This window comes from Pogoniulus pusillus, chromosome 42 (genome assembly GCF_015220805.1).
Source record: "Pogoniulus pusillus isolate bPogPus1 chromosome 42, bPogPus1.pri, whole genome shotgun sequence".
NCBI lineage: Eukaryota > Metazoa > Chordata > Aves > Piciformes > Lybiidae > Pogoniulus > Pogoniulus pusillus.
Genome location: NC_087305.1, coordinates 5,200,735 through 5,220,255, shown reverse-complemented (window position 1 = coordinate 5,220,255; position 19,521 = coordinate 5,200,735). Strand labels below are relative to the sequence as shown.

General features: G+C 63.4%; 2 protein-coding genes and 1 long non-coding RNA gene across 3 annotated transcripts in view; 1 reads left to right on the top strand and 2 right to left on the bottom strand.

Moving 5' to 3' along the window:
• Positions 1-1,082: 1,082 nt before the first annotated feature.
• On the bottom strand, positions 1,083-5,371 carry LOC135192398 (collagen alpha-6(VI) chain-like). Its single transcript, XM_064175501.1, has 8 exons — positions 5,102-5,371; positions 4,582-4,719; positions 3,708-3,807; positions 2,668-3,321; positions 2,424-2,520; positions 2,156-2,274; positions 1,996-2,037; positions 1,083-1,801 (listed from the first exon to the last, which is right to left on the bottom strand). Exons 1-8 carry the CDS (start codon positions 5,369-5,371, stop codon positions 1,737-1,739), a joined length of 1,485 nt encoding a protein of 494 aa, XP_064031571.1. The 3' UTR covers positions 1,083-1,736.
• Positions 5,372-5,380: 9 nt separating this feature from the next.
• Positions 5,381-6,292, bottom strand: LOC135192377 (uncharacterized). Its single transcript, XR_010308976.1, has 5 exons — positions 6,238-6,292; positions 6,104-6,166; positions 5,928-5,963; positions 5,747-5,783; positions 5,381-5,463 (listed from the first exon to the last, which is right to left on the bottom strand). It is a non-coding gene; the product is annotated as an uncharacterized LOC135192377 (long non-coding RNA).
• An 8,345-nt stretch (positions 6,293-14,637) lies between these two features.
• Positions 14,638-19,521, top strand: part of BMP1 (bone morphogenetic protein 1) — a 31,459-nt gene continuing 26,575 nt past the window's right edge. Inside the window, 1 exon segment of the mRNA XM_064175618.1 lies at positions 14,638-14,920. Coding sequence (XP_064031688.1) covers positions 14,779-14,920 — 142 coding nt within the window. The 5' untranslated portion in view covers positions 14,638-14,778.

Sequence of the window (19,521 nt, the reverse complement as noted above, 5' to 3'; positions counted from 1 at the left end):
GACAGGGATAAAAGCATAATTAGGGCTAATATTAGGACAGAGATCATATAATTATTAGGATCATTGTTAGCAGGGGACAATATTGTCAGGATCATTAATAGGATGGGGTCAATATCAGCAAAGGGATCATTATTAGGGAGGTTAATTAGGATCATGATTAGGACAGGGTCAATATCAGCAATGGGATCATTATTAGGGAGGTTAATTAGGATCATTATTAGGACAGGGTCAATATCAGTAATGGGATCATGATTAGGACAGGGTCAATATCAGTAATAGGATCACTATTAGTGAGGTTAATTAGGATCATTATTAGGACAGGGTCAATATCAGTAATAGGATCATTATTAGGGAGGTTAATTAGGATCATTATTAGGACAGGGTCAATATCATTATTAGGATCTTTATTAAGGGAGTTAATATCAGTATATTAGGATCATTACTAGGACAGAGATAATATCATTATTAGGGTTATTATTAGGAGGGCTAATATCAATGTTAGGATCATTATTGGGACAGGGTTAATATCATTATTAGGGTAATTATAAGGGAGGTTAATATCAGTATTAGGATCATTATTAGGACAGGTTTAATACCATTATTAGGATCATTACTGGGAGGGTTAATATCAGTATTAAGATCATTATTAGGGAGGCTAACATCATTATTAGGATGATTATTGGGGGGGTTAATATCAAGGTCAGGATCACTATCAGGACAGGGGTGAGATCATTATCAGGGCTATTATTAGGGGGGCTAATACCACCACAAGGATGGTGGTAGGAGAATGCTGGCCTGGGGCCACGCAGGGCAGGGAGGGGAGCACAGAGCAGCCGCAGCCCACCCCCCTCCCCCGCCATGTCCAAGACCCCTCCCCAGCACCACAGCCTCCCTCCCCCAGCATCTCTCCACCCCCGGATCCCCCCCCCCCCCCCCCCCCCCCGCTCCCGGGAAGCTTTTCCAGAGGGATGCTGCAGCTGCAGCTGGCCAGGACCTGGGGCACTCAGCCAGGTCCTCCTGAAGGGCTTTCTTTTGCTGGGGGCTCCCCTCCCCCAAGTCCATCTGCACCCACCGGTAGGAGCTGAGGTGGCCTTTATTGGGGAGGCTGCCAGCCACCAGCGCCCACCCTGGGCACGAGGAGGGGGGGGAAGAGTGTGCCAAGGGCTGAGCGCTCCCCGCTGCCGGCTCGACCTTGTCCCACCAGCACTCCCCCGAGCAGCTGGAGATTGCTCCAAGTCCTTGTGCAATCCTCCAGGCAGCCTCTTCCCTGCAGCCAGGAGCAGCTCCTCCTGCACCTCCTCTGGCTGCTGCGCTCCAGGGTCGGGAGTAAGGGGGGGACACAACCTGGACCTCAGTGTGGGGAGTGTCAGCCCACGGTAGCTGGGTGTAGGGGGGAGGGAAGGGTGGGGAGGTGTGGGGGCAGGTCTGTGGCTCCATGCAGCTCCCAGCTCCTGGAGGAGGATTCCCTTCACTCCAAGGACACTGAGGTGCCCTCTGCAGCACCCCAAGGGAGGCTGGAGCCAGGTCGGGGCTGATCTCTTCTCCCAAGGAACAAGGGACAGGGGAAGAGGAAATGGCCTCAGGTTGCCCCAGGGCAGGGTTGGGTTGGCCACGAGGAGCAATTTCTTGCCCAGGCTGCCCAGGGCAGTGGTGGAGTCCTCATCCCTGGAGGGGTTTCAAAGCTGTGGTGCTGAGGGCCCTGGCTCAGTGGTGCCCTGGCTCAGCAGTGCCCTGCCTCAGTGGTGCCCTGGCAGTGCTGGGCCAAGGGTTGGACTCCAGGAGCTCGGAGATCTCTTCCGACCTAAACAGTTCCACACTGCATGAGCTGGGAGAGGAGCAGCAGCAGGGATGCCTCGTGCCAGGCAGGTGGCATGGAGAGCCCTTGGCATGGTTGCACATCAGGGAATAGATACCCAAGACCCAGCTTGTGCAAGCTGCCAGCCCTGCCTGCCCCCTCCCCAGCCCTCTCCCCCAGCCCCCTCATGTGCTCCTCACCCTTCCTCACGTTCCTCTCACCCACACCAGCTCCATCAGCACCTAACAAGAAGGTCAACCAAGCAATGACATCCAAACCTCAGCCATGCCTCCCTGCCCAGATTTGGGGCACCCAATGCCCCCTCTCCCAGCCCCTGGTGGGGTGCCCATCCTCACCCACCCAGCTCCACGCAGCCATGGCCCTTGCCCGGGGTGCATGGTCGAGTGATGGCTGCAGCCCTGCGGCCAAGAGGTGCTGTGGGCATCCTGGTGTGGGGCACAGCAGCGGCCTCAGGGGTCCTGGGGGGAGAAATCAGAGGAACCCCCCCCCAGGACACGCTGGGCATGGTGAACTACATTGCCAGGAAAAGGAGGGGCACCCCTCAGCCCCCCCAACTGCCGCCATGGGGGGACCATGGCAGGGGGGGGTCCTGGTGCCACTCACTCACCGCCCAGGAGTGCCCGAGGAGGTGCCGTTGGTGCCAGCGCTGGGGGGCAGCAGCTCCTGGGGGCACCCCGGGCTGCTGGGGCGCTGACTGCTCTGTGCTGTGGAGAAGTGATGGTGGAGAGGTGGTGGAGATGCCAGCAAGCAGATGGGGGGGGGGGAGGCAAAGCTGCGGCAGATGGGCACGGGACGTGGAGCTGGAGCTGCTCCAGCCCCTCCCCAGCCCAGGACCGCCCCAGGCTGCTCACCCCGCAGCCTCCGGAGGAAGCCCAGAGCTGCCCTCTCCACGTAGCCCATCTCAGGAGGGTGGACGGAGCCCAGGCGCAGGGCATGGTACCGCCAGGCTGGCAGCACCTTGGGCGCGGCCACCTCTGGCTGCTCCATCCCTGCTCGCCCCAGGGACACCACCAGGACCCCAAAGTCCTCGCACTGGGAGAAGGGTTCCAGAGCCTTCTGCGCTTCCCCATCCCACACAGCCATGGTCCCTGGCCCCACCAGGAGGAGGAGACGGAGGCGGCCGCCGGAGCTCTGCGGGAAGATGTGCTGGAGGGTCCATGCCACCGCCTCGCCCGCGGCTGCCGAGGCCACCCTGGGCACCAGCGCCAGGAGGAGCTGTTCCCGCAGCTCCTCCCCGGAGCTGGGCACCCCCAAGGGGATCTCAGCCAAACCTTGCCCAGGGATAGAGGGACCTGTCAGCACCAGGGCCATGCGGGTGCTGTGCCCTGCAGGATTTGACCCTGCAAGCTGCAGGTGCCTCAGGAGGTTCTGGAAGAGCTCACTGATGGCTTCCAGCCTCTCTGTTGGCATCTCCAGAGCTGTGTTGTCTACCACCAAGGCCAAGTCCAAGCCCAGCAGGTCAGGCAATGGTGCAGCTGTGGTGCAGCCCTCGGGATGGCAGAGGTCTGGAGGGGAGGGGTGAGGAGAGACTATTGAGAAGGGCTTGGGATGCCAGAAGGAGGAGGAGGAGGAGGAATGGGTTTAAAGTGGGAGGGAGGAGATTAAAACTGGATGTGAGGAAGAAGTTCTTGGCAGTGAGAGTGGTGAAAGACTGGCACAGGTTGAGGGTGCTGAGACTCTGGCACAAGTTGGGGGTGGTGAGACCCTGGCACAGGTTTCCCAGGGAGGTGTTCAGGACCAGGCTGGATGAGACCTTGACTGACCTGTTCCAGTGGGAGGTTGGAACTGGATGATCCTTGAGGATCCCTTCTAACCTAAACCACTCTCTGATGGAAGCTGAGCCCCAGAGCTGGTGGGCACCCATCCCTGGTGTCACCCTGGGGCTGCCTACCAAAGCAGAGGATGCAGGGCAGCACAGACTCCTTCAGCACCTCCTCATCCCTGGCTGGGTCTGCCATGGAGAGCTGCACCACTTGGAAGAGGTTGTTGACCTGGAGGGGAGGCAAAGACACAACCTAGAGCTTGTAGCACTCCATGGCACAAGGTGGACCCAGAGCTCGGTGTGGTTGGATCCTTCTTCTGAGAGGGGTTTGTGGGGCCACAAATTAGATCATCAGATGGTTTGGGTGGTTTGGGTGGTGATGGTTTAGATGGTTTGGGTGGTGATGGTTTAGATGGTTTGGGTGGTTTGGGTGGTGATGGTTTAGATGGTTTGGGTGGTGATGGTTTAGATAGATTGGATGGTGATGGTTTAGATGGTTTGGGTGGTGATGGTTTAGATGGTTTGGGTGGTGATGGTTTAGATAGATTGGATGGTGATGGTTTAGATGGTTTAGATGGTTTGGGTGGTGATGGTTTAGATGGATTGGATGGTGATGGTTTAGCTGGTTTGGGTGGTTTGGATGGTTTAGACTTCTCCCATGGTGTAAGTGACAGGACAAGAGGAAATGGCCCCAAGTTCCCCCAGGGCAGGTTCAGCTTGGCCATGAGGAACAATTTCTTCCCCTTGAGGGTTGTCCAGGCCTGGCCCAGGCTGCCCAGGGCAGTGTTGGAGCCTCCATCCCTGGAGGGGTCTCAAAGCCCTGGAGCTGTGGTGCTGAGGGCCATGGCTTGGTGCTGCCCTGGGGCAGTGCTGGGCTTAGGCTTGGGCTCAAAGGCCTTAGAGATCTTTCCCAACCTCAGTGACTCCACATTGCTGTGCCAGTTTGGTTGGTGAGGGGTGGAGGCCACTTAAGGACGGGGCTGAGCCCCGGGGGGGGACTCACCTGGAAAGCTCTCAGCACCTCGGGCAGGGGGCTGAAGGTGAGCACTGCTGGCACGATGCCCAGAGCCTCATACTGCAGAGCAGCCTCCTCGATGCCCTCCAGCTCCTGCTTCTGGCCACTGGTGATGAAGATGACCACCTTAGAACCACAGAATCAGTCAGGGCTGGAAGGGACCACAGGGAGCAGCCAGTGCCAACCCCTGCCATGCCCAGGGACACCTCACACCAGAGCAGGCTGCACACAGCCTCAGCCAGCCTGGCCTCAAACACCTCCAGGGATGAGGCTTCCACCACCTCCCTGGGCAGCCCCTGCCAGGCTCTCACCAGCCTCCTGCTCAACAACTTCTTTCTCACCTCTGCTCTGACTCTCCTCACCTCCAGCTCTCTTCCATCCCCCCCAGTCCTATCCCTACCTGACAGCCTAAAGTCCCTCCCCAGCTTTCTTGTAGCCCCTTTAAGGCACTGCAAGGCCACAGGAAGGCCACCTGGGAGCCTTCTCTCCTCCTCCTCCTCCTCCTCACCTTCCTGCCCAGCACGGCCGGGCGGACCCTCTTGAGTGTGTGCTGCCCCACGAAGCTCATGGCAGCAGCGAGGTGCCCACGCCGGGACGAGCGGGTGGGGGAGAGGCGCCGGAGCTGAGCCAGCAGCCCGGACCTGCTGCCCACCTGCCCAGCGCGCAGCAGGTAGGTGGTGGTGGCCCCGTAGGCCAGCATGGCCACCCGAGCTCCTGCCGGGCAGCCCGGCGGGGCCACCTGCAGGTCCCGCAGCAGCAGAGCCAGCAGCTCCTTCATGCGGGAGAAGAGCGCAGCTGGCACCGCGGAGGAGCTCTCCAGCACCAGCACCAGCTCGGTGGGGTAGAGAGGGCAGGAGGGTGAGGCGGTGGCTGCGGAGGGACGGCGGAGTCTCAGCAGAGGCCAGCAGAGCCCTCCCGTGCCACCCTTCCGACGGCGGGACCCGTGCCCAGGCGGCCACCTCTGGGCGCGCACCCCTGCGCTGTGTGCCCACCCTGCGCTGTGTGCCCACCCTGCGCCCTCCGTGCCAGCCCCTGCGCTGTGTGCCCACCCTGCGCCCTCCGTGCCAGCCCCTGCGCTGTGTGCCCACCCTGCGCCCTGCGTGCCAGCCCCTACGCCCTCCGTGCCAGCCCCGCCGCTGCCCCAGGCGCTCACCACAGCTGCGGCGGATGAAGGCTTTGAGCTCGCACGGCTGGAGGGAGGCACCAAGGGAGGTCAGTGCCAGCTCTGCCCGGGAAGGCTTTGCCGGGGGTGGGGATGTGGTCACCAAGCTCCTCATTGTCCCCTCGGGGCTGGGTCCCCCATCCCCAACCAGTCCAGCACCAACCTCCCGTACCGTGGAAGGAGCAGTTCCTGGCGATCCCTTCGGACCCTGGAGCGGCAGGCAAGGAGGAGGATGAAGAGGAAACCCGGGCCAGGACCATGCCCACCCCCAGCCCCGGCCGCGGGGTGGGCTGCAGGCAGAAACGTGCCAGGGAAAGGGGAATCGGTAGGGAGCAGGGAGTCAGTCACCATCTCTCCTGGAGGTCCCACGCTGCCAGGGCCACCAACCTCCCCCCTGCTGCCGGGAGCCCCCTGGAAAAGCCCCGGGTGCTGAGGGAGTGGCACGGCTGGCTCGAATGGGGAGGGGGTGGCACCGTACTCACCCTGTGCCCCGGCAGCCCTCGTGTGCCCTTGTCCCCCGGGGCTCCTCTCTCACCCCCAGCACCCTGGAGGGCACACACAGACACACCCCCAGAAGAAGCCAGCCCCATCCTGGCCACCACCACCCTCCCTCCAGCACGAACCCCTTGGCCCGTGCCCAGCACCCACCTGAGCCCCAGGGTATCCTGGCACGCCCCGAACACCCTGGAGGGGAGCAGCATAAGTGAGTGGGATCAGGACCACCCCCCCCGGGCAGCCTCCCCACGGAGCTCTGCCCCACCGTGCTCATCCCACCCATGCCCATCCCTGCTCCATGCTGCTGGCACCTTGGCACCCTTGCTGCCTGGAGCACCTCTCCGGGCACAGCCGATCTCGCCCTGGCACGGAGGAGAAAGCCCAGAGTGGGTTACTGTAGGACCTACACAAACTTCCCTCTGCCCAGAGCTTCCCTGGGCCTGGCTTTTCCATGCCTTTCCCTGCTGCAGTGTCCCCACGGAGGGTGGGGACCTAACGGTGCCAAGAGACCTTGGCACCAGGCCTTACCAGGTCACCTTTGGGTCCCCGTGGTCCCACGCTGCCCTTCGTGCCCTCAGCTCCTGCTTGCCCCTGGAAGAGAGTGGGGCCGGGAGGGTTGGCACAGGGTGTGTGTGAGGGGGGTGCTGTGAAATGCCACAGGGTGGCATTGCTCACCTTGTCACCCTTGGAGCCAGCTGTGCCAGCTGCTCCCTGCGAGCCTTCAGCTCCGGGCAGACCCTGGGTGAAAGGCACAGGTGGGTCAGGGGTGCTGGTGGGCACCCACCCACGTGGCCACCAGCAGCACCCACCCAGGACCCCAGCATGGGGAGGGGGACAGTACCTGAGGTCCTCTGCTCCCTGGGGGGCCACTGACTCCCTTTGTCCCCCGTGGTCCTGGGACACCCTGCAAAGGGGGAGCAAAGGGGCAAGTGGGGATGCCCACTTGGGAGTCCTGGTGCCAGCAGGGGTCTGCCCTGGCCTCACCTGGGCTCCTTCATAGCCCTTCTGTCCGCCGGGGCCAGAGGTGCCACGGTTGCCCTTACTGCCCTGGGTGAAGACAGGACAGCTCAGGCTCCAGTGGGCACATGTGCCCGTCCCCAGGGCACACAGACTGCCACGTCTATGGACACTGCCAGCCCTACCTGTGCTCCCTTCTGCCCTTTCTGGCACGAGGTCTGTGGAGGCACAGAGCCATCAGCACAGGGGCACATGGCACTGGGGCACTCGGCGTGGGCACCAGTGCCCCCCCTGCCATGGCACCTACCGGGTGGGCTGGGGGACCTGGTGGTCCTGGTGGCCCCGGGGGACCGTCCTGGCCGGGGTCTCCCTGGAAGTGTGAGTGGTGGGAGGGAGGCAGAGCCAAAAAGGCTCCTGTGAGCAGCTGCTCCATCAGCTGCCACCCCCCTGCCAGCCTTTACCTGGGGCCCTCCATCTCCTCTCCACCCTGGCACTCCAGCCTCAGGGCTTGTCCTGCCAGGTGCCCCCTGGGGAAGCAGAGATGGGACTCAGTGAGCCCCCCCATAGCACCCCTCATGGAGCCCCAGGGCTACCAGCCCAGTACTCACCAGCTCACCACAAGGGCCTGGGGCTCCTTTCTCCCCACGGGCACCCCGGGAGCCCTTCTGCCCCTGAGGGGAAGGCAGGAGAAGGATTCAGCAGCTGGGTGGTGGCAGAAGGGGGCAGCCCTCGGCCAAGGCTCAGCCGTGTCCTACCTGCCTCCCCAGGGCCCCCTTCTCCCCGGGCTGCCCGGGGGCCCCTGCTTCACCCTGGGGGGAAGAAGAAGAGGCTACCCCCGTGCCCGTGCCAGGCTGGAGGGGTGGTTGCAGCAGCTGGCACAGCCCTGCTGCACAGCTCACCTGCTCCCCGTCCACACCATCGAAGCCAACTTCTCCGGGAGGTCCCTTCAAGGAGGTGGCAGAGTCGATGCCAGGTTGGGCAGCACAGGGTGGCACAGCCACGCCCCAGCTTTGCCCCTCCGCACCCCAGACCACCCCACCCCTCCACCCACCCTGCCCAGCTCCAGCTCCCCTCTTCCCCCAGCCCTGAAGTCTCCCCACAGCCCTTTGGCCAGCAGCAGTGCCCTCAGGGGCCAGCAGCTGAAGTCCATACCTGCTGCCCAGGGTGACCCACGGAGCCCTGCCGAGAGACAGAGGAGAGCAGCTGGAGGGCACCCAGGCCCCCAGGGCTCTGCTCACAGGCAGCTGGAGACAGAAGAAGGGGGAATGGCCTCAAGCTGAGGCTGGGGAGGGTCAGACTGGGCATGAGGGGAAAGTTCTCCCTGGAGAGAGTGGTCAGGGACTGGCAGGAGCTGCCCGGGGAGGTGCTGCAGTTGCCCAGCCTGGAGGTGTTTCAGGATGCTCTGAGGTGGATCGTGTAGAGCAGGGCTCAAGGTTGGGCTTGGTGGCCCTGAGGGGCTTTGCCAGCCTGGGGGGTGCTGTGACTCTGTGAGGTGGGCTCAGCCCAGGCTGGCACAACCTCTCACCTTCGGTCCACACTGTCCTGGGCATCCCTGCACCCCTCTGCTGCCACGGAGACCTGCTGGGCCCTGCTCCCCCTGTGCTCAGCAGGGCAAAGGAGATGTCAGAGCACAGCTGCTGGTGGGGGTCTCCTGGTCCCCAGGGCCACGCCGGGGGGGCCCACGGCCAACTCACACTGTGTCCATGCTCTCCTTCATCTCCAGCACGTCCCTTGCTGCCTGGCACCCCCTGAGACAGAGAGACCTTGGCAGCAGCAGCAGCAGCCAGGAGCCAGCCCCAGCCCAGAGCCAGCCCCAGCCTGGCTGAGCTCCTTCCCAGAGCCTGAGGTGAGCTCCCAGGGCTGCCCTCTTGGCCCTGGGGTGGGCACCTGGGGCTGTGTGTGCAGCACAGGGTTGCATGGTGAGACACCTCCCCCTTCCCCACCAACCCCCGACCCTCAACTCGACCCTGCTTCCTTCAGTGCTTTGGCATCCTGGCATCATCATCGAGGTGGGCACAGCCCAGGGCCCAGGTACCCATCCCAGGGGAGGGGAGTGGGCAGGATGAGACCTCCCTCCTGCAGGAGCTGGAGGGGGATGGGGCAACAGCTCCTCTGGTGGGGAAGGGAAAGGTCTAAGCACCCCTGCCCACATCCCCCCTGCTCCCCCAGGCCCTTACCTTGCCCCCCCGGGTGCCACCAGGGCCTCGTGGACCAGGCAGCCCCACGCAGGTGCAGGGGCACATCTGGCAGCAGGTCCTCTCTGCCAGGGCCAGCTGTGGGGGAATATCCCTGTGCTCAGAGCCCGTGGGGCACCCTCACTGCCCACCCCTGCCCTGGCCTCGTCCTCACCAGCTCCTGTGCCACGTGCCCACCAGCCTCTGGCATGTCCACGGCAAGCTGCTGCCCACTGCCCAGCTGCCTCCCGAACTCCACCTGCCGCAGCTGCCCCTGCCCCGTGGCATTGTTCACTGCCAGCGTCAGCAGCAGGTCAGCCTTGTCTGGAGATAAGGGGGTGCTGGGGGGGGTGTGCCACACAGAGATGGGTGACCCCCCCCCAGCCTCTGCCATGTCTCATAGAATCATACAACCCACCAGGCTGGCAGAGAGCTCCAAGCTCACCCAGACCAGCCTAGCCCCCAGCCCTGCCCAACCAACCAGACCATGGCACTCAGTGCCCCAACCAGGCTTGGCTGCAACACCTCCAGCCATGGGCACTGCACCACCTCCCTGGGCAGCCCATTCCAGTGCCAATCACTCTCTCTGCCAGGAGCTTCCTCCTCACCTCCAGCCTCAACCTGCCCTGACACAGCTTCAGCCTCTGGCCCCTTCTGCTGGCCCTGCCTGCCTGGCAGCAGAGCCCAACCCCACCTGGCTACAGCCTCCCTGCAGGCAGCTGCAGGCAGCAATCAGCTCTGCCCTGAGCCTCCTCTGCTGCAGGCTGCACCCCCCCCCAGCTCCCTCAGCCTCTCCTCCCAGGGCTGTGCTCCAGGCCCCTCCCCAGCTTCGTTTCCCTTGCCTCACCTTGCATCCAAATCGAGGCTGCCAACTCCTTCATCATCCCTGCATCATCACCATCATCATCCAGCCCGTCCGTGAACACCAGCAGTGCCTGGTGAGGAGAAGGGGGCACAGTGCCCTGCAGCAGCCACCCCCAGCAGCACTCCCCCTGCCCCACAGGGACCCATGGGCACGGCTGTGCCAGTGCTAATCACCTTGGCATTGGCTTCTACCTCTACCAAGGTGCCAAGGAAACTCTTCAGGGCAGGTGGGTTGAGGTAGGAGCTCTGGAAGGTGTGGGCCTGTGCCAGGCGGTGCAGCACATCCCCCCAGGGCTCCACCAGCTGCTCCTGGAAGAGGGTGCTGCCATCCTGCTGGGCACTCTGCAGGGTGATGCCCAGCTCCAGAGGGCTGCAGGTGAGGTGGTCCAGCGTGGCCAGATCCCGTAGGAGCCTCTCCAGGTAGGGCTGGAGGTTGGACTGTTGGTAGTCAGTGACATCCAGAGCTGCCAGCACGTGGAGGAAGCATGGTCCTGCTGGGAAGAGCATGGAGAACCAGCCAGGATGTGTGGGATGCCAGCTGAGTGTGGTGTGCCCAGCTGGCACATGCACGGCCCATGGTCGGGCACCTCCTGGCATGGAGAAGCAGGCAGGGTGCCAGCTGGAGTGTGGTGTGCCCAGCTGGGACATGCATGCCCCGTGGTCGGGCACCTCCTGGCACAGCCATGCCCAGGGATGCCCTCACTCACCTGCCTCCCTGCTGCAGACCCCTGTGGCTGCCAGGGTGAGCAGAGCCATGGGCACAAAGCCCCCGCGGAGCTCCATGGCCCTGGTGGGAGGGACACGGCGGCGGCCCCCGGCGGGGAACAGCTCCTGCAGCTGCAAGGCGAGGGCAGGGCTGCGGCCAGGCACCGACCAGCCTCGGGGAGGCCCAGAGCTGCCTCCGGCTCTTCATCCATCACTGCTGACAGCTCCAGCGTGGAGCAGAGCCCAGCGCTGGCCTCATCCTGCCCGGCTGCAGACAGTGCTGGGCGCCTCCTGCTCCCCGAGGCTCTGAGCCCTCGCCCTTGGCCAGCTGGGCACGAGGGGCACCGCGGGGCAGGGCGTGGAGGGGCTGCTGAGCTCCTGGTGGGTCTAAACCACTCCTGGTCAGGGCTTTGGGAAGGGCTCTGCCCTGCTCCTCTGCCCGCTCGGCTCGGGGGCTGCCGAGATCCAGCTTCCCCCAGGGATGTGGGGATGCTCTTGGGAGCTGGCCCCAGCAGCCATCCCCTGCCCGTGCCACATGGAATGCTGGGCTGAGGATGGGGACAGGAGCCCTGCCTGCCCGTCCTGCTTGACCCCCTGCCTGTCCTTCTTAACCTCCTGCCCATCCTGCTTGACCTCCTGCCCATCCTGCTTGACCCCCTGCCCGTCCTGCTTGACCTCCTGCCCATCCTGCTTGATCCCCTGCCCATCCTGCTTGACCTCCTGCCCATCCTGCTTGATCCCCTGCCCTGCTTGCTGCCCTTCCCATCCCGCCTGATCTGCTCATCCTGCTTGATCCCCTTCCTGTCTTGCTTGACCCCCTACCCGTCCTACTTTGTCTCCTGCTCATCCTGCTTGACCTCCTACCCGTCCTGCTTGACCCCCTGCCTGTCCTGCTTGATCCCCTGCCCATCCTGCTTGACCTCCTACCCATCCTGCTTGATCCCCTGCCTGCCCTGCTTGATCCCCTGCCTGCCCTGCTTGATCCCCTGCCTGCCCTGCTTGATCCCCCCCAGCCAGCAGGACACAACCCAGCCCATGGCCAGAGCGAGAGCGGAGGAGGCAACCAGAGCCCAGATCCCTTTGGGAATCAGCAGGTGAGGGACCAAAGGCACCCAGGGGCAGGGCTGTGGCTCCTGGGGAAGCAGGGAGCCCTTCCTTACCTCTCCTGTGCCGCCAGAGGTGCGGGGATCCGCAGGCAGTGCTGCCTGGTGGTGCAGCTGACCACGGGCTGCAGGGGCTGGATGTGTGCGTGGGAGGAAGAACCTTCAGGGGGTTATTTATTCCAGGGCTCAGGAAAACATCAGATGTCCACCACGTCAGTGGGAGCTGCCTGGAAGGCAGGCAAGAGGCTCCCAAGCTCCATGGGGCTGCATTCTGCTGCAGTAGGCACCTACCCACCACGGGGCACAGGGCCTGGCACCCCAAAGGGAAGGTGGAAGGAGCTTGTGAGGCAGGGGAAGATGGATGGAGGGAGATGGAGCTTGGAGGACCAAAGGAAAGGGGTACTGGGAGTGTGGGAAGCCTACAAGGAGGGAGGTGGGGATGAAAGTCCATGGAGAGAGAGCTGTGGCTCCAGGGGAGATAGCAGGCTGGGAAGTGGTGGCCAGATCCTGACATCATGGATTTACATCATCTGGGGACTCAAGCCTCAGACATCCTTCCCAGCAGAGGATGGGAACAGGAAAGGCTTTCAGAGCCCAGCCTGTGTCCACCAGGAGCCCAATGTCTGCTCGGGAGCCCAACAAGAAGCCAGGAGAGGGACGAGGTGGTTGCCCCCCACATTCCCATCCCTGGGATGTGTGGGGCTGGGGGGGGGAGCAGGGAAGCAGAATGGGACCGAGTTTGGGGGAGAGTGGAGGAGGAGGGGGGTGGGGGAATGGGTTTATTTATGTGCTTGAAGGAGAAATCCTTCCTGGGTGTAGGTTTTGCAATGCTGAGCAGAAACATCCCCAGAGGAGCTGCTGGGGTGGAGGGGAGGGAGGCAAAGGGCCCCAGAGAAGGAGCTGAGGAGCATTTCTCTACCATCAGGGCAGAGCCAGGCCAGGAAGGTGCAAATGAAAGGGAAAGAGGAAATGGGTTTGGGTTTGGTTGTGAGGAGGTCAGGGAGGGAAGGAGCCAGGATGGCTGTGTGCCACCACTGTGCCCCCAGGGTGGCCACTGGATGGAGTGGCATCAGGAACAGGCTGGCACAGCGAGGTCTGGGGGGCTTGGAGGGGTGAGGAGAGGTTGTGACTGTCCAGGAGCAGCTCAGGGTAAGATGAGCCAGGAGCTGGAGAGGGTTTTGTTGGGGGTGGGATGTGCAGGAGGGACCCTGCCAGGGGACAAGGGACACCTCAAGAGGACAAGGGACAATGCCAGGCAAGAAGGCAAAGCAGAAGGGTCTCTGCTTGGGCAAAGCCAGGCTGAACTGGGAGCTCTGGGTTTGGGCTCTATCACCCTCCCTAGCCCAGTCTGGGGCGGGGAGACACAGCCACCCTGACCCCCCCCCCCCCACCAGCACCCCAGGGTGGGCAGCCAGGAGGTGGTGGAGGGCAGTGAACTGGGTGGCATCACTGGGAGCAGCACAGGCACTTGCTGCCTGGTGCCCATCATCTCCCAGCATGGCCCTCACCCACCCCTGGCTGCCCAAGCATGGCCCAGAGTGAAGCTGGGTGGCCCCTGGAGACCTTCATGATGGGATGCTCCTGGAGTACTCACCCCAATCCTGGGGTGCTCATCCCACTCCTGGGGTGCTCACCTGCCCTTCCCAAGGGCCTCACACAGATTCTGGGGTGCCCCTCCCTGCTGGGTGTGCCAGGGATGCTGCCTTCCCCTCCTCCTGCTCCAGCAAACCCTGGGATACAGGATACAGGATGTGGGGTGCAGGACTGGGGCCGTGGGGTGCTGGGGATGGAGGTTACACAGTTCCAGGCCCGTGGGGTGTGAGGCTCAGGAGGGGATGCAGGAATGGAGCTATGGGATACAAGATGCAACTGGGGGGGGCGGGGGGAAGCAGAAACGGGATGGGACTTGGGGGGCAGGACTGGGGTTGGGGGACATGGGATGGGATCAGAGGAAGTGGGATTGTGACTGGTGGGATACAGGATGGGACCGGGGGAGGAGAAGAATCGAGGGGGGGGGATATGGGATGTGATCGGGGGAAGCAGGAACGATGCTGAGAGACGCGGGACGGGACCGGGAGGGGCAGGAGCGGGACTGGGGGGCACAGGATGGGACCGGGAGGGGCAGGAGCAGGACTGGGGGACACAGAATGGGATCGGGAGGGGCAGGAGCAGGACTGAGGGACATAGGATGGGACCGGGAGGGGCAGGAGTGGTGCTGGGATCTACAAGATGGGACTGGGGAGTGCAGGATGGAGACGTTGCGGGTTGGGGGGGGCGGGGTGGGATGTGCCACGACTGAGCCCAGCCGGTTGCAGGAGAGGATCTGGGGACTGCGGGACGGAGGTTGGAGCAGGGAGGTTGGAGCAGGGAGGTGGGGGCAGGAACTGGGGCTGAATCCTCGGCAGCAACTTGGCCCCCACCCCCAGCACTGGCCCCGCTCCCAGCCCCTGCACCCGGGGCTATAAAAAAGGGGGCTGAGCTTTACTTTTAAACCCGCCCTCGTCAGAGCTCATTTCCCTAAAGAGAAAAAAAAAGAAGAGGGGGGGGAGGGAAAAAAAAAAAAAAAAGAAAAAGGAGGGGGGAAAGAAAGGGGAAAAAAAGAGGAGAGAAAGGGAAAAGAGGGGGAAAAAGAGAGGGAGAAAAAAACCCAAACCCAGGAGCGAAGAAGGGAAGGAAAGAGGAAAGAGAGGGGGGGGGAAAGAAGCCAAGCCCTGCCCGCGGAGCCATGGCCGGGCTGAGGAGCTGCGGGCTCCTGCTCTGCCTGCTCCTGGCCCGGGCCAGCCACTTCCCGGACTATTCCTACGTGTTGGAGGAAGAGGAAGAAGAGGATGAAGAGCCCCTGGATTACAAAGACCCCTGCAAAGCTGGTAGGACCCACGGATGGGGAGGAGGGGGGTGAGGGGTGGGGGGTGCCGGGGGGGGATGCGTGGTAAAGGGGTGGCCGAAGAGACAAAGAGGAGTGGGAGGGTGAGGAGTGAGGAAGAGTGAGGAGTAAGTTAAGAGCGAGGAGGAAGCGAGCGGAGTGCGAGCAGCGAGCGCGGCCCCGCGTCTCAGGGCTTTCCACGCACAACTTGGGGTCTGTCTGTGCCTGTCCCCCCCACGCACACCCCCGACCGAGTTCCGACCCCATAGCCAGGGGCTGGGGGTGCCCCGAGGAGGGGGGAGGATAGAAAAGGAGGGGGATAAAGGGAGGGAAGCTAAAGCGGCTGGTCCGGCTCGGGGACGCGGCTGGTGGTACTTAAGGTGGGGAGCAGCAAAAGGGGAGGGGGCGGCTGGAGCGGAGCCCCCCTTGGCGTCTCCCCAGTCTCGCCTGCACTGGCAGCTGTCAAAGGTAGAGGGCACCCCCACACCCCCACCCCATTGCACCCCCATATGGCACCCCGGAGATGGATTCATCCCGCACCCCCAAACCTACCCCATCCCATCCCGGAGCCGGACCTAGCCCACCCCCTATCCCCCCCCCCCAGAGCTGGATCCATTCCACCCCAGAGCCGGACTTATCCTGCCCCCCCCATCCCACCCGGCACTGAACCCATCCCACCCTCTCACCCCATCCCACCTCATTCCCAGACCCTTTCCGTGCCCCTTGGCTTTTTCCTCCTTTCCCAAACCGCAGCTGGAGAAAGTTGTTGTGTGTCCCCCCCCCTCCCTCCACACCCCTCGGGGCCAGCCAGGCTGTGGCCATCCCGGGACACCCAGGTCAGGCTGAGTGTGTCCCCCCCCGCGGCAGCCCAGGCTGAAGTCAGGGAGGGTGCTGAGCTGTCCCGTGGATTCGGGGGTGGCAGGGAGGAGGATGGAGCTGTGGGGGGACGGAAGGGAGAGGACAAGGGGACAGAAGGGTTTTGGCGGGGTGGGAAAGGGGGAAACTGAGGCACGGCAGGGCTGGGAGTGCTGAGTGGGGAGGCTCCGGGCTGGCAGGGGAGGATCTCTGCTGGCATTGTCTGCTCTGAAGGCGGTGTGGATACAGCTCCGGCTCCATCAGGGGGTTGGTTTTTGGCTGGCCAGAAAATCTTTCCCCTTCCTGCCCCCCTCCATCCATCTCACACCCTCCTCTACCCCCCTTTTCTCCCCCCCCTCCCCCCCCATCCCGGTCTGAAACAGCTCAGCTTGCAAAACCATCCGGGCAGAGCCGGCTGGAATCTCTGCTCAGCTCCTCCCCCCCCCCCAAATCAACCCCTTAAGAAGCTGGGGTGGCTTCACTGGGGGTTCCCCTCCTCACCCCAAGACCCCCATTGCTTCCCCCGGGGGTTGTGAGGTCGTTGTCGTCCGTCGTCGTTTGTCGTCCCCCCCCTCCCCCGCACCTCTCCCTGCCTGCCTTTACGAGATCCTTATGTGACTAATTTAATTGCAGCAGCTCTTCCCCCAGGGCTGGGGGGCAGGGTTGGGGCTGGGGGGGGGCAGAGCTGGGGGTGGGGAACGATCAGGCACCGCCATGCACCCCACAAACTGAGGATTCACCACCCCCAAACTGAGCTTTGCCAGGCTGAGATGGCAACAGGTCCAGCACGGGGGGCTGGTTGGCAGCCAGACACCCCCACCCCACCCCCAAATTATCAAGCCCCCCTGCCCCATGCTGGGCCTTGCTTGGGTTTTGGGGTGGTGATTTCCACCCCCACCACCTTGGAAAGAGCTGAGCAGCGAGGTCTTGACTCTGTGAGGAGGAAGGGAAACGCCAGGGAAGGGATTTGGGCTCCTTTGGCACCAGAGCTGTGCCAGAGGTATCCTGAGGACGGCTGCCCCGCGGCTCGCCAACCACCCCCGCTGATGCCACCGCGGGTGCCAGCTCTCGGTCGTCCCCGCCGCGGCCGGGGAAAAGCTGCCCGTGCGTCCTTGGAAGAGCTCTGCCCGTCCCGAGGATGCCAAGACAAAAACACCCGGGATGGCTGCGGGATCCGAGCCTCCAACCAGCCCCCCCCACCCCCGCCCCGTGCCAGGGCAGCCAGGGAGGGAGGAACCATCCACGGTGCTGGTTTCCCTTCACCCGGTCAGCAGGATATCCAGGTCTCGGTGCCCGCCGGGAGGAGGGCAGCCCCCAGGCTCGGATCCTGGTTGTGTTTCCAACTGGGAAAAGCCACTGGCATCACTCCCAGTCCGTCCCGGCCCCGTCCTCGCCCTCCTCCCCCTTCCCTCCCCCCCCACCCCCACCCCCCGCTCCTGCCACGCTGAGCTGTGTTTGCAGAGCTCTAACCAAACAATCCGGCCCCAGGCTCTGCTTTTGGCTCATCCCGGGCTGGGGGTGCTGAGTGGTTTGGCCATGGGTGCCAGCACCCCTTGTGCGTGCCCCCCCCCCCCCCCTCCCCCCCCAGCCCAGCACCCTGAGTGGGACACATCCAACCTCGCTCCCCTCATGCAGCTCCACAGATGCATTTTGGGGCGGGGGGGGGGGGGGGGGGAGGCATCCAGGACAGCCAGGCCAAGCTTAGCCACCCCCGACTCAAACTCGGCTGCTGAGCTGTTCCGTGGGTCTGGGGGGGGTAGTTGGGAGTGGGGGGGGGGAGGCTGTGACCATCCATGCGTGACAGAAGGGAGGAAAAAGGGGAGCAAAGGATTTGGGGGGTGACAGTTTGGGAATGGGAGGGGGGCGCTGGAAAATGAAGGTGAAGCACCCCACAGCCACGCTGTGGGGGTGGGAATGCCCCATGGATATGGGGGGGCACAGCTCTGCGGGGGGTGGGGGGGGTCCTCTCCGAGGGAAACCCTCCCACTCCATCCATCTCCTGCTCTCCACATCCCATCCCCTCAATCCCTACCTGCCCGCAGGGAGCCATGGGCAGGGTTGGCACGGGGTGGGGGGTAGCACAGTGTAGGTGTCGTGTGTGTGTCCCTCCTCCTCCTCTTCCTCCTCCTCCTCCTCCTCCATGCCTGGAGCCTCCTGGCTGCCTGTCCCCTGGGTTTCACCTAGATTACTCTTTCCAGGCGTAGCCAGCAGAGGCTACCGGTTGCAGTCACACTTTGTCAAGCTGCCCAAAAATATTTTTCCAGCCGTTATATGTCATTTATTCGTGCAAGGAGGAGGGCGGGCGGGGGTTGGGGGGGGGGGAAGAAAAAAAACTGCGCCGCCGAGCCGAGCCCGGGGGCCAGCAGGAGGTCTGCGGTTCAGGACTGGGGGAACCAGACAGAAACCTTGGAAAATCTCAGCCCCCGTCCCGGGATTCTGCTTTATCTTTGTGTAATCACCCGTTGGGGGGCCCGGCTGGAGGATGGCGAGGCCAAAGTTGGGGGGGTGGGGGTGAGGGGGGGGTTTGCTCGCCCTGCTCAGCTTCGCTTCCCTGCTCTCCTAGTTCCTGGGAAACTCTCCGGCTGCTGATTCACGCCGGCGGGGTCGTGGGGAGGGGGGAGGGGGGGGAGAAGATGATGTTTTCCCTAGGCTTGAGCCGCCTGGGAAACACATGGCCGAGGGGCTGGGGTGGGCAAAGGCAGCCGTGGATGGACCTGGGGAGAACAAAGCAAGCCAGGAAGGGATATGGGGAGGAGGATGGCTCCTGAGTGGCTTTCCCACCCCGGCTGTGCTGTTGGGGAGGTTGTTTTCCAGGCGGGAATAAACCCTCCTTGTTGGCCAAGGCTTCCTGGAGGTCTCTGGCAGAGCAAGTGGGAAGGGAAACAGCATCCTGCAGGATGCCACAGCATCCCCTAGGATCCTAGAGCATCCCGCAGGGTGGCTGCCCTCGGAGCCTGGCCCAGGGGCTGCAGCAGGGCTGTTGGTCACCACTGCCCTGTCTCCCTCGGAGGGGGACTGAGGGCTCCGTGGCAACCTCCCCTCCGTAGTGACCAAAGGACCATGAGAGCATCTCCTCCCCGCCCCCCAGCTCCGGAGCTGCAGGAGGGTTCGGCTCTGCCAGGGAGCTGCAGCAGACTCTGGAAGCAGTGAACTGAGAGCTGCGGAGGGCTGGCAGGGCCAGGGCTGAGCAATGAAAGCACGAGGAGGGGAGAAACATCTGCAAGGCAGAGCCCTGGGGCAGATGCCCCAAGGTCTGGGAGCCTCTGGGAGCCGGTGCCCCCTTGGCAGAGCCGGTACCAAGCAGCAGGGACAGGCACAGAGCCACTGCTGAGGTGGCTGCTCCATGCTGTAAGAGCTGGGGTGACCCCCAGGTGTCGAGCTGGGTGTTGGGGGCACATTCCCGGCCCCGAGGGGCTCTGGTTCCCATTAGATTCCTGTCCCCAGTGCCACTGGGCTCCTGTCCTGGCAGGGGCACGCAGCAACCACCCCCCCAGAGTCCCCTTGGCAGCTCTCCCTTTCGCCCCTGCCCCACGCTGCTGCCACCTGGCTTTGGGGGGGGGGGGGGGGGGGGGGGGGGCAGGGAAAGCTCCACCGCATTGAACGCCGAAGTTTCCTTCCCGGGGGGAGTGGGGGCACGACTGTGCCATGCCTGTGCCCTCTGAGAGGGTCTGGAGAGCAGGGCTGGGGAGGAGCAGCTGAGGGAGCTGCTTAGTGTGGAGGAGGCTGAGAGAAGACCTCACTGCTCTCCTC

Bases quoted from the DNA above. Each gene is read 5' to 3' on its own strand.
- LOC135192398 (XM_064175501.1), bottom strand. From the start codon at position 5,371: ATGAAGGAGCTGCTGGCTCTGCTGCTGCGGGACCTGCAGGTGGCCCCG. The intron at 2,275-2,423 runs GTGAGTGAGTGG...TTCTCCCCCCAG, and splicing joins TCCTCGGGCACTCCTGGGCG to GACCCCTGAGGCCGCTGCTG. The intron at 1,802-1,995 runs GTGAGGAGCACA...GGAACTGTTTAG, and splicing joins TGAGAGGAACGTGAGGAAGG to GTCGGAAGAGATCTCCGAGC.